This window comes from Stegodyphus dumicola, chromosome 4 (genome assembly GCF_044657685.1).
Source record: "Stegodyphus dumicola isolate Sdum_Otavi_A_Nest chromosome 4, ASM4465768v1".
Lineage (NCBI taxonomy): Eukaryota > Metazoa > Arthropoda > Arachnida > Araneae > Eresidae > Stegodyphus > Stegodyphus dumicola.
This window is the reverse complement of record NC_140771.1, coordinates 242,793,584-242,808,053: the sequence shown is the minus strand read 5'-3', so window position 1 is coordinate 242,808,053 and position 14,470 is coordinate 242,793,584. Positions and strand designations below refer to the sequence as shown.

The 14,470-nt window shown below is 34.3% G+C and overlaps 1 protein-coding gene across 3 annotated transcripts in view; it reads right to left on the bottom strand.

Annotated features, from left to right (window-relative positions):
• The window catches only part of LOC118183390 (diacylglycerol kinase theta-like), a 232,510-nt gene that overhangs the window by 37,660 nt on the left and 180,380 nt on the right, over positions 1-14,470 (bottom strand). For all 3 annotated transcript variants that reach the window (XM_085816146.1, XM_085816147.1, XM_085816148.1), the window contains exons 12-13: positions 8,342-8,406; positions 6,831-6,981 (exon numbers count right to left, since the gene is read on the bottom strand). In XM_085816146.1, the coding sequence (XP_085672272.1) occupies positions 6,831-6,981; positions 8,342-8,406 (216 nt within the window). The remainder of the gene's footprint in view (positions 1-6,830; positions 6,982-8,341; positions 8,407-14,470) is intronic.

Below are 14,470 nucleotides of genomic sequence, written 5' to 3'. Positions count from 1 at the left end.
GTTAAAAAATTACGGACATTTAAATTCAGATCATAGACACAGGAAGAATTTTATGAAATAACTTGTACAGATGATAGGGAATATTATAAGAAAAAATAAAAATTACAAAGCCGGTAATTAAAAGTATCATTAAATAGCTGAAATCATTAGTATATGTAATAATAATTAATTACATAAATCAATGACTTACTTCATTACTATTATTTTAGGACTGAATATCTTTTAATTAAATTCTATTGAAACTATAGACATCTCAGATGGCAAACAACATCCCGAATTACGAACACTCAAGTCAACAAAATATGACTTTCAAAGACGTTCTGAAGTACCCTTTGCCACAGTTCTGAGATACCCGTTGTCACAGAATCAGGGACTTCTGGAAATATCATTTAATATTTTCCATTATGTAACTCTCATTAACAAAGCTTACAGCAAATGATTTACAGAACCGTCAGTTTGGTCTGGAGAAATGAAAGACAGATTGTATGACAAGCAAAGACTGACTATTTTGACGCGTTGAGTCTGTAGGCTTGAAAATGTGCTTGAAAATCAACAATGACGATGTGGAAGAGTTACTATAGGACCAATAAAAAATGAGCTCAACAAAGAAGTCTTTCGAGCAACTTTTGTTGGGTTGCGAATTTAAATATAGTGCCAAGTTGGCCACAATTTAATTAGAAGCTGTTTTCCTAAAAATACATTAGAATGCGCTAGTGATATTTTTTGCTCGAAAAGTGCTATTTTCATCAGCACGAGAAGGTACACGGAAAAGTGATAATTCCTTACAAAGTCCAAACTGATTTAGAAACAAAACATCATACTTCTGTTTAAAGAAACTTTTAGCCATTTAAGATGTTTAAGAACAATTTTGGGTATTGTCCCAACTGGCGAGTTACCGAATTTCTTTCGTTAGTTAATCAGTTCTATACTAGATGGCGCCACATCTTTTTCAGACTATTTTGTTTGTGAAAGCAATGTTTATTCTTATTCGTTTCTTTCACATGCAATTTTTCCGTTGAATTTGCAAATCTTTGTTATCAATTTACTCTAAAACAGGAATTAATTTTTTCCATGTTTACATTACAAAAAGTTAAAATAAAAAGCAAATTAAATAACTCTTCTCTTAAGCGTCAACAGTGTTTAATTCATTTCTCTTAAATTCATTCTCTCTTTTTTATTTTCTTGTACGAAGTAAAATGGAAGTATTGTAATCGCGAAAAGTTTCAGGCAGTTTATTTCAGCGAAAATATCCATTTTGACCGCTATCAAATGCAATTTAACGATGTTTTTGCGTAACATCTGTACGTAAGGACAGAATAAAAGACTCTTTTCCTACAAAAAAATTATAAAACTGATTTAAAATGAATTCTAAAGAGAATTTTTCGTGGCGTCTGTACGTACGTATCTCGCATAACTCAAAAACGAGTAGCCTTAGAACGTTGAAATTTTGTATATAGGACTGCTGTAACATGCAGATGTGCATCTCGTATTTTGGTTGCAATCGGCCGCACCAAACATACTTAGGTAAGTTGAAAAATAAGTTTCCTCTGTCGACTGTGGTCAGAGTTGTGTATGAAAGTCAAAAAATAGAATGAGACATTAAAGATATGACATACCTTTATTTTTCCACATAGGTACCAAGTACATTGAGACATTTGTCATATCGCTTGATAAGCTTCAAAAAGCCCTCCAGGAAAAAATCAGGGCTTTGCATATATGGAAGAAGCGTTGAATGGCTATGGGCGAAAGGCGACACAGCAGGAAAACGCGCAAGTCACCGATACACCATTGGGTAGAGGTCGCTGCAAATCAAGCAGATGGCGCTGTTGCAGTGCCTGCGCAAAGCGGAGACCAGCCTCTCATTTGAGCCCCGGTAGGTATGGAGAGAAGGTGCGTTTTGAATTCGTGGTCAAAGGAGGAAGTGAGAGCGGTTATCCGCTATGAATGGGCACGTGGAGGAGTATCAGGAACAAAAATTCATAACCGCCTCGTGGAAGTCTATGGGCCAGGTGTGATGTCGAAGCAAATGGTGCGGAGATGGTGTCGCACATTCAGTGATGGACGTCAGCAAGTGGAGGACATACCGAGAGCTGGACGGACGCGCACGGCCACTACAGATGCAAATGTCAGGAAGGTGGATGACATGATTAGAGCGAACCGGCGTATCACCATCGATGAAGTAGCGGAAGAACTTGGAATCTCACATGAGCGAGCTCAAAACATCATCCACGACATTCTTCGATACAGAAAAGTGTCAGCACGATGGGTGCCCCGACAATTAACCTCGACACACAAGGAACAACGCATGGGGGTCAGCCTGGAACATCTCGTGCGTTTCCATGAAGATGGCAATGACATTCTGTTTCGGATTGTGACGGGGGATGAAACGTGGGTCCACCATTTCACGACAGAATCGAAGGCCGCATCTATGGAGTGGAAACATCCATCATCACCTGTCCGAAAGAAGTTCAAGACAACTCCCTCTGCAGGTCAAGTACTCCTCACAGTTTTCTGGGACGCCCAAGGAGTTTTGTTGCTGGACTTTTTGGAGGTTGGAACCATCAATGCTACACGCTACTGTGACACCCTGTCGAAATTGAAAGAGGCGATTCGGAAAAAGCGACCTGGCCTTCTCACGTCTGGCGTTCTGCTGTTGGATGACAATGCCAGACCACAATCGGCGACGGCAACGCAAAACCATATTGCAACTCTTGGTTGGGAGCGCCTACACCATCCGCCATACAGTCCTGATCTCGCACCAATCGACTTCCATCTGTGTCCGGCTTTGAAGAAAAATCTCGGGGGAAGGCGCTTTGGAAGCAATACTGAAGTGAAACAAGCCGTTCAACGCTTCTTCCGTATGCAAAGCCCTGATTTTTTCCTGGAGGGCTTTTTGAAACTTATCAAGCGATATGACAAATGTCTCAATGTACTTGATACCTATGTGGAAAAATAAAGGTATGTCATAACTTTAATGTCTCATTCTATTTTTTTGACTTTCATACACAACTCTGACCACAGTCGACAGGGAAACTTATTTTTCAACTTACCCTCGTATATATATATATATATCCACTCTGTCACCCGGCTCAGTGATCTCAGTTTCCTTACTCTTATATGCTTGTAAATTGTGCATTTTTTGCTTTAAAAATATTTGAATTATGTTGTTCTTATCTTCCGGTTAAGGTTTTTATACCTTTACGAAATCTGCAAGCAATGTTTATAGAATTATCAACAATTTAAAAGCTGTTTACGTGCAGTTAAGCCTAATTTTTAAATAACATGGCGGACATGTTTGTTTACATTTGAAACAGCAGAATAGTAGATTTGTTGCCAATCCAGAGAGACTAAACTTCGCAACAACAAAGATAACGCGTTCATTTATTATTGCGAATTAAATCGTGCTTAATCCTTTCTGGAATGTTTTCAAGGAAATAAGTGAATTCCAAATATAGTGAATTTTAAAGAGTGCATTTATTCTTTTGTGGTTTATGCGCTATCGACGAAGTAGATTTTATTCAATCCAATAAGTTTAATTGAAATGTAAGAAAAAATGCGTATAATTTAATATTCCGTACAAAGAAGTCATGTGCAGTGTTGCCAAATCGTGCGATTTTTCGCAAATTTGCGACTTTTGACTGAAATTTTAGTATTTGAGATTTTGCGAAATTTTGCGACTTCAACGTTTTTTAATATATCGTAAAATGCTTCCATGTTAAAATAATGTATCAATTAAAAATAATTTACATTAGAAAAAACAGTTTATTTATGCTCAAATAGAAGTTGGCATCTAGCAATCCAATTTACATGTGAGCTTTCCTTTAAGGCTGCACAGCCTGACCCTGGTATAACAAGAAGGGGGAAGGAGGAAAAAGTGGGAAAGAAAGAAAAAAAACTGCATCGGAAACCTCTCACCTTCCCCCCTCGCCTCCCGTATGTTTTATTTTTAAGTCAGTTTTGATTTAAGTCCAGTTTTATGGTGATAACAAATCGAACAAATGAACTTGCTGTTAAAGCTTACTAGAAAAAAACATCAAAAAAACATCAAAAACAAAAAAAAAAAACAAAAAAAACACAAAAAAACATCAACACCAACTTTTTTCTGCTTTCAGTACTTAAAATCGTAAATCACACTTCAGCAAAGTAGCCTTTAATTAAAGACTCGCATCATAGATTTAAAGATAGTCTCTATCATTAAAACACCTATAACTGCGGTGATTATTTACACAATAGAATCAGTTTCAACGAAAACAAACTTTATTATTACGAAAGAACAATGACGCTCCTCGCGTCGTTACATTGTTCTCCAACTTGAATATCTCCTACTGTTGCCATACACAAGTAGCTAAATTATACTAACAAAATAAATAAGGCATTGTTAAAACTTGCAGCTTGCGTCCCAAACAGAGAAAGAAATGAAATTAATTCTCCTAAATATAATATTGCTAAGAACTAAGGAATGGAAATGACTTAAAAATCAAAGCAACGTCATTTTTCTAAGTAAGAACACAAGTAAATTTAACCGTGAAGGCTTTCTTAAGTACTCAGAATCTGAAATAAGCCCACCAGGAAGAACGGAAAACTCACCGAAAAACATTCCTCAATTAAAATATTCACAATTAAGCAAAAAAGCAATGAGTTAAACAAATTAACTGCCAACTCAAAAAATTTAGTACAAAAGCGCTAACAATCTAAACGTGAGGAATCTCTTAAGAACGCATATGCACAAATTAATTTAAAAGTAGAACCTAAATTAAGTGAGAATTACTTTTAAAAAGAAATGGATATTTAAACAATTGAAAATGAGCAATATAGTTTTAAATTTTTTCGTTAAAGCTAAGATACGTAATTAAAACGGCTAAGAATCGAATACAGTCTATAACTTCGGGAACTAATAGATATTAAATTTGTGATGACGTCAGAGGTCATGTGAGCATGCGTAACTATGACGTCACAAACATCACGTGATCTCTGACGTCATTTGTGACGACTTTTTGAGTCTGCTCTTGCTACTTTAGCTGAACATTTTGTGGCAACACTGGTCATGTGGTGTACACATCAGATTTTTTAATAATCATCTTACCGCAAATTGTTTGCAAATAGGTTTTGAAACAACTGGAAAATAGGCAGCACAAAATCAGGTGTATTTTGTCTTACTTCTTGTCTGTTTCATTCACTATCTGCGTGAAATTCTTAATATAATCGATACCATAACTGTTAGGGAGTCACTTTTAGTTATATTAATATTGAGTAATTCCTTGAAATATTTAAACCAGCTAATCGAATTTTAAAAAACTATCTCACCCTTTTATTCTACACTGAAAGTTTTCTTATACGCTACATAAAACATATCAAAAGAAATAAATATTTTTCAAAACGCAAAAAAATATTAATATTAAATAATAATAATTCTGATCATACAAATTTGAATAAATTGGCGGAAGAAAAAAGTGTGTAAAAACAACAAACTTAGTGGCGCCATCTATCGATTCGTAAAGTAACTTCAGAGTTAAGTAAGGTAGAACTCCTACTGGGAGAAACCTAATTTTGATTTAATTTTTTTTTACAAACCCTGACAAAATTAGCGTTCTGCAAGTATATGTCTTTCTATATACCTTTTATTAGTACAAATGAAGCATAGTGTTACTACTGGCAGATTTCCTTCATCTTTTGCAACTGCTGTGCAACATACACAACTTAATTCTCTAACCTCTTCGAGCCGGGTAGCGAAAACGCGTGCTTATCGCTGAGGCCGGCAGTGTCTTACGCGAGCGTCTCTCCAGGGCCAGGGGCTTTTTTGCAATTAAGCCTAAATCCATGAAATTTCCGAAGTATCAACGCATTGTTTAATAATGCTCTATAGAGTATTTAAACGGCTTATATTTTATAGATATTTTTATATATATACTTTAATTACCTTATTTCTTGTTTAAATGCATATTTTACACATTTTATTTTAATTACTCACCATTTTATGAATTTTAACATTATACATCTGAAAACTAAATATATTACTTAAAATTCTCTTTTCGTATGAAAAATTTGAAAACAGGGATCTACACACAGTCCTACGTTACATTCCTTGCACTCGTAATAACTCATTTGCCGTTTTGGAGGATTTTTCCGAGAATGTGAACAAACGAAGCATCGTCGTCTCATTTTCTTATCAGTCTCTTCTGAACAAAGTTTTGGAAAATGTTTTTCAGTTAATCTTTCAGAATCAATATCAGAATATCAGAATTTCAGAATCAATATCTGAAATATTTTGCATCATTTCTGCCATTTCATGCTCTGTTAAACATTTTCGACGCTTCGATATTGCAACGGTAAAAACAAAGCATTCACGTCTAACAAGATCAAATTATTTTCTAAAAACTGAACTGCAAACCGAAATACCCAACGCTTTGGAGCAAATAAAACTTCTCTACTTACAGTAAACAACTACCACGTGCGAATAAAGTGCGATTTAAAGAGACGTCATAAATCACGCCATTCGGAAACATTTATTTTCCCGTTTGTTTATATAATCAAAAACATCAAAAACACGTGTATGTGAGTCATGCTTCTCTCATTTCGAGTAGAAGGTCTAATGTACATATACCTGAAACCATATGGACATACAATGTCATCTTGTGGCAGAAATTATAGTTTGAAAAACGTTCCAAAGTACTGGCACAAATACGTGACAGTCGGTAGAGAACGGAACAATCCTCTGGCACGCCTGCGTGTCGGCCGGTAGGTAAGTGTTTTCGTTGCTGGCACGTATACGTGACAGTCGGCGCGAAGGGGCTAATTATATATGAATGAAATCAAAGATTTTTTTAACTTACGTTTCCCCAGCATTTCAAGCAGCAGCATTTCGTACTGTTTCTCGGACATATTCGGTGGCAAGTTTCCAACGAAGAGTGCGACCGAAGAACTCTGCAAGTCTTCTTTCTGACGTAGGCAAAATCGCGTTAGTTCTTTTTGCCTAATTGATTCCTAAAAACAAAGGAGTGGGAGGAAAGAAAGAAAATCATTCCCATTAAAACAGAGTTCTATTATTCTACCTTTCGATAAATCAAAGTTTTTGATAAATCAAGCTGATTATAGAAATTGCAGACAGTGTAAATGTGTAAGAGACAGTGTTTACACATTTTTACAACGATTTCGATAAAGAAAAACAAAAGAGAATGCTTTGTAATTAAAATTCCTGGCAACAGCTTATTATATGAAATGAGAACTATCTTTTTTTTTTTTTTTTTTTTTTTTTTTTAATTCTTCTTATCGCATAGAAACAAGCTAGGGATTGGAGAATATGTTTTTGTAACTTCTAAAGCTAAATATTTGTCCATAACTCAAAAATGTTGTGAAATGCATGGTATTAAAGTTTGTGCATGCAAAATGGGCAACATTATGGTTAACATTATCAGAATGGGAACAACCGTCAATCATTACTTCTAAATGGGAAGAAGACGCCAAACAAAATACATGAAAAAGGTACGCACTGTTTCTAATGTTTCTAAGGTTAAATCGTTGGTAGCGAGACAAAATCCGCCGACTCAAAAATAAATTGCTGAGTTTCTAAATGCATCTTTAAATAAGTTTTTTGCAGCAAATTATTATTTTGTTGGCCATGGCTGAATGTTGAAAAAATGAACAGTTTTAAACCTATACTATTTTCAAGAGGCTACTATTTTATTTTGTACGTAGGATAAAGGATATGGAGAAGGATAAGTACAGAATATATACCTCAAAGATTTTTCTTATATACTGTACTATAAAATTTTCTCCTTTATGTAATAAAATATCAAGAGTAGGGTGAAAGAGCTTAAATTTCTTAATTTCAATACTTGTATTGCGAAATTTGCGACGTTTTTATTATACGCTGAATTAAAAAATATAGGATTACTTATATAATTATTATAAAGCATTTGAGACATAATTTATATAATTATAGTAAGATATTTGACACATAATTTATATAGTAAGATATTTGAGACATAATTTATATAGTAAGATATTTGAGACATAATTTATATAATTATTATAATACACAATTTATATAATTATTGTAAGACATTTGAAATGTCTTAAGATAATTATTAGACATTTGAATTATAATTTTAATATTATTATATCCTTCATTATAAGGCATTTTAATTCTCGAAGCCATACTTTCACAATCATTAAAAAGAAACGTATTCACGGTTGTTTAAACATATATATATTCCAAAAACAGTCATTTCATATAATATAATATTTAACGCTGTTCTGAAACACAGGGTCCTCCTCGCAGCGTCAAATACTGAATAAAAAATCATAAATTTATAAAACAGAGTACATATTTAATTGCACTTACTCTTGCTATATTTTTAATGAGCTCCCAAGGACTTTCTTGATTATCCATTGGCCTTTCGTGTACAGCTGTTTAAATAAAAAATAATAAATATATTTTCACATAGTTTTTTAATATTTGTCAAAGTAACTATATATTTTACCTCCGACCGTAAGATGACGGTGATCCAGCCAAACTCGTGCAACCACTACGATAGAAGTTTAAAGAAACAGATCTCTCCTTACTTTCTTAGATAATTACAAATCTCTCTTTATTTAATTAGATAATCAGTAGATACAACTTACGAATATAGTATTTCATTTTATCTTAACCGCTGAGCGGGCTTCCGACCTAAGGTAGTGAGCAAACGGAATAATGCCCGATCAGTGGAAGGAAAATCTATATTGTTCGCTAGCAGAAAGAATAGTTACAGTAGCAAGGTTTGTTACATTGACATCTTTGCACTACTAACAATTTGTATATACCATAATACCATAATCTAGTAAGACTGTTCTTATTCCTGCTACTGAATGAATTGCCTTCAATCTTATGAGTCTCATGAGAAATACAAATATAATACAATGACATAATACAGCAATAATGTTTACAAGTAGATTGTTCATAAAACTCCACAAACAAATTGTCCATAACTTGTCATAAATTCCTACTGCTCTAATATTTCACAATACCAAGTTAATTATATTTCGGAGTCAATATTTACAGTTCAAAAATGGGTCCATGTATTGGTATGAACTCAATTCTTGAATTCCAGTACTACGAAGGAATAAAACGCATTCAGAATGTACCCGTAATAGATCCATAATGAAATAACCAAAACAATGCAAAGTAATATGATCATAATTAAATTCGTTACAAAATCCAGTACAAATTTGCCCCGTTTCGTAATAACCGAGGGTATTTTTCCGTTTTGCCGGCGCAAGCGATAAAGTCGCCAGTAATGGTACAACTGATGCCAAACGAAATATCCTCGCTGGTAACCTTTTACTTTAACTTTTGCATTTTCAAAACAAGTCGCAGCCATTTCTTATCAGATCGATTGTTTCTTTCAATACTGGCATACAATTACATAGAATTTTTACAAGATAATTAAATTTTATGCCCTAAGACCATTGAAGGAAATTAAGTCAATTAGGATGCAATCTCACTACTCGTCTGATGGCGAAAATATAGAAAAGGCAAAGTTAAATTAGAATGCACTAGCGAAGTAAAGTACTGCGGTTTTACAAAATTTCTGAGTAAGCTATTCGTACGAATTGTAATAATTCTGGCATTTAAACTTGTATTTCAAATTAAGATTTAACTTGAAATTAAGTAGATAATTACTGAGAGAATTACATTTTTGTAGCGTAATTAACGCGAGATGAGATCACTTGTGGTCACGTGATACGAACCGGCGAATCAGGATGTTGTACGATGAAACACGTACGATGATTGTACGATGAAAGTATAGTAAATTCTTAAAGTAATGTCCTTTTACAAATTTATTGTCTTTATTTATTGGCTTTTTTGCAAAATTTTAAACGACATTAAAATGTTTATACCTTTAGAATAAAAAATTCTTAGAACTAACATTTGTCAACATTTATTATGTGTATACTATGTGTTTTCGCCAATAAAATCTGCTTGGCGAGATTTGCGCCGGCGAAACGGAAAAGTACCTAACCAAGTATCCAGAATATTAGTAAAATCACATAATATAGATTACAATTCATAATCACTTTATTAAAGCAAAACGGCTATTTTTTTTTTTTTTTTTTTTTTTTTTTTTTTTTTTTTTGTTAGGACGCAAACAGCAATATTATTATTTAACTTAGGTACAACTCTAATATACGCCCTAATTTCACCAAATGTGGCGATATGTGTTCTGCGCTGGTTTTTGGCGCGATTGCGTGTTCTATGGCAACCCTGTTGACGTTGAAAAATTTTTCACTGGAGCTCGTTGGTTCGCATCTGTGTCTGAGAAGATGGGAGGGAAAGATAAAATGGTAGTTGTTGAATTGAAGTTCGGCAAAAGGAAATATGATTGTGGCTATCCTGTTGAGGGGTAGTGGGTATTTCGAAGTGTGGAAAGAGGGTCTGGGAGATTATTTTTAATGGCAGTGCATGATAGAAGTAAGGATTTGTGATTTTATTTATTTGTGAACCATAGTATAAATTTTCTGGATAGTGTGTCTGGCTGTCGTGTAAATGCAATAGTGATTACGTGGCGGCATGTTAAAGGCGGTATGAAATTTATATTTCTGCTATTCGAAAACGCATTAATTCATGGTAAGTGCATTTTATTTTATCCTTGTTCTTATTTTGTAGAATGTTATGTTCATTGGTTCTTTAGTATGAATTTCTGTCGTTATTGTTGTTTTTTTTTAATTGTATAAAATTTATTTTAGTTTATTTTGTTGTTTAGTGTCTACACTGTACAATTCGTAGATGTTTTTTAAAGTTAAAACAGAACGCTGTGTACATGGTACTATTTGAAATTTATTGTTGTTATGTTATTTTATTAAAGCGAAGAGTGCGTAGATCGTAGATTCCTTCCTTGCCTCATTTGTGCAATTCGTAGAATTTTTCTTAAGTTTAAACAGGATGCTGTGTACATGGTATTCTTTGAAATTTATTATTATTATGTTAATTTATTAAAGCGAGGTGTGCGTAGTTTGTAGATTCGTTCGTTGCCTACATTGTGCAATTCGTAGATGTTTTTTAAGTTAAAACATGTCGCTGTGTACATGGATTCTTGTCAAATATTTTTGGTTAGAAACTTTACGTTTTTGCTATCTAAATTTTTTGTTTTTGTTTCGGATTTTTGCTAAATTGTGTGTTCAAAACGTAGTTTTTGCATGTGCGAAAACCGCGTTTTTGGAGACATTTTAGGCTAAAAGTTCAAAATGTAGACAAAAAATTTAGATAGTAATATGGCAGCGTGAAGTTTCTCGCCAAAAATATTTGGCGAGAAATTTGGCGACTTGAGGGCGCATATCAGAGTAGTTCCTTAACTTAATAATAACTGTTAAAACAATTCAATATAAATAATCAGGAGAGCAAAATTTTGGCAATCAGTACACGAGGGTTCAGCGTGACATTCTGTACCCAAACTGTCATGTGTTTCCTTGCAATGTGCACAAACATGAGCATGGCTACGATCGCATTCGACATGACCAAAAGCCTGGCAACGATAGCATCTAAACACTTGCACCCCTTTGCGAAAATAAATGATGTAAAACCTATGAAAATTTTACCATACGAATCACAGTTCTGCCAGATAATCTGCCAATGCCAATGATTAAGTATTTCGCAGTGCCTATCTTTCTAAACCATGTACCTCCACATCATAAAAATATTTAAGTAGCTCGCAGAAATAGGAAAATTACATAAATAGTTAGTTTGATGTAAACTAGAGGCAGCCACATTAGCTCGAGAGAGTTTAGGAATAGAAAAAAAAATAATAATAATTAACTCAAAAGTTTAGATTTATATATATATATATATATATTTATGACATAGATAAAACACAAAAGCAAAAAGGGGAGAGGAAAGATTTTAGAAATTAAGAGTCTCATTGGCATATGGCACTAAATCAGAATGTAGTAAAGTTTGTAAAAACACGAGGAAATATCAAAGGCAGAAATTAATTCTGCGGGCATGATGTTATTTTTAAAGGAACAGATTGATAACCAGTGCGAAGAAGGCCACTTTTCAGTTGAACTTGAGTAGAAAACAGCAATTTAGCACAGCCAGTGAGGAATAGCAATTTTAGAAGTTAGAGACGACGTCCTTCACGGCGCGGGGGCTGGAACTGAAGAGGCGAGATCGTGTGTACGCCCTTTAGCAGGAGGATAGATGCCATAGTCTCCGCCCATGATGGCTCTTGGCCGTTTTTGTGAACTTGGAATACCAGGATCGTAGACACTTACTGCTTTTTATAACTTGGATCCTTATTGTATACACCCTGCTAAAAGAGTTATTATTGATTATGAATTTCATTTTGTTGAATTTGGTGAAATTGACATTTTTACAGATGGTTCTGGAATCGATGGTAAGATAGGTTTTTCTTATGTTGTATATTACTATGGTACTGAAATTTACAATGATAAAATTAAATTGGAAAATTTTAATTCAGTGTTCCAGGCAGAATTGACAGCTATTTTTTATGCTTTGAGATGGATAAGGAATACTTATTTATACATTATAAAATATCAATTTATAGTGATTGTCTGTCTGGTCTCCAGGCCTTAAAAAATTACGAATGTAAAAACTCATTAGTTGTTGATATTAAATGTCTCTATGAAGAAATCACCAAAATTCATGTTGTGAAATGAGTTAAGTCCCATATTGGGATTTTGGGTAACGAAAGGGCCGATGTGTTGGCCAAGGAGGCAGTTTTGGGCGAATCCGGGGAGTGTTCCATTGTCCAACCATCGAGAAGAATTCTTGTAAATAAAATAAAACAATTTTATATTGATATGTAAAAAAAAGGATTGGAATGAGTCTGATAGAAAAAAGGATTACAGTTATAATTTGATCCCTACATATAATAAATGTATTTCATGCTGCCTGGATCTTAATCAAATTATCACAGGACATGGACGCTTCCCGGAGTACCTAAAGAGATTCGGTCTACAAGAAAATGAGTTATGTTATAATTGTGGAGTTACGGGTTTAGTTAAACATTTTGTAAATGAATGTGATTTAACTTATGATATAAGAAAAACGTTTGGACATATCAATACATTTACTGGAAAAAACACTGAATTTGAATTTGCTAGGGAATTGATGAATTCTATTAATAATAATCGTGTTAATGTCGGAATTTCGATTTAACATGTGTTTAGTGTTTTTATGATAGAGCATGGTCTGTGTCTTGTGTTTTGTCCTTTTGTTTGGTTAGTTTCTAACTATTCTATTTATTTTAATTATTATTGTGTCGTTAAGGTCCATTAAGGTTATATCCTAATGGGCGTATTTTATTATGTGGTTTTTAACTTGGCGCCCCCCTGGAAAAGTCATAAAATCAAATCGATTAGGTGGATGGGGGGCTGCGCCTCTTTCTGTACCAGGATCGTAGACAGGAAGCTGTTGAAGTGCTTTTTTATCAATCTGTTAAATTTTGAGGAGCAGATTTTGAGTAATGGTTTCAATAACATCAATTGGTTTAATGATAAGGTACGAGCGAATCACATCAGTACGGTCCTACCAGGCTGCACTAAGGACTAACCGTAAAGTTTTACTTTGAAAGGCTTGTAATTTTTTGATGTGAGTGTTGGCAGCGGTACCCCAAATGGTACATGCGTACATAAAATTTGGTCGAATAATAGAAGTATACAGAAGAGCTTTGTTTCTGATAGACAGATGGCTTAGCAAAACGGATTGTACGACAAAAGAGCGCTGTATAAATTTGGTTCCATGATAAAAATTAAAAAAATTTACGCACAAGACTTGTAGAGTTTATGCCTAAGTGCATTTTAGAGGTCATTTCCGCTAAAGGAGAACATATCTCTTATCAATTTTATTATAATCACTATATAGGATTGGTTTGGTTTATCTAGTTAAAGCAGAGCACTCGAGGGCTATCAACCTAAGAGGAGGGATGCCTTCGTGGAGGACCTTCTAAGAGAAATTCGCTCGCATAACGTGTTACACTTGGAGGGAAAACCACGAAAACACCCATGCAGCCAGACCGCCTGGATTCGATCTCCGAATCGGACTACCAGTATTCAGCGACTTAACTCTTCAGCCGTTGGTGGCCCGCTGTGTATGAAGATATATGCACAAATTATTAACAATTAATTTTCCAAGTATATGGACTGAAGAAATGGCTGAAATGTTAGATTTTGTAATATTTATGAAAATACTTCTTTTTATTTAAAAAAGTGAAAACACGAAATTTTGTCGTTTAAAACATTTTTGTAAGAGGATGTCTATGAGCAATCGTGGCGAAAATAAAGACCGGTTAAAGGCTTTTGTGGACACGGTGTTTATGTTATATTCTCCCCAATGGCAGATTGTGAACAATTACAAATGCAACCCAGTCCATTAATCTATACAAGGCCGGATGTGGTGGTCTCTTTATTATGGAGGTACGTAATAGGTGGGCCCTCATCGCCTTTCCTATGAAGGGTCGGACAGTTACAACCA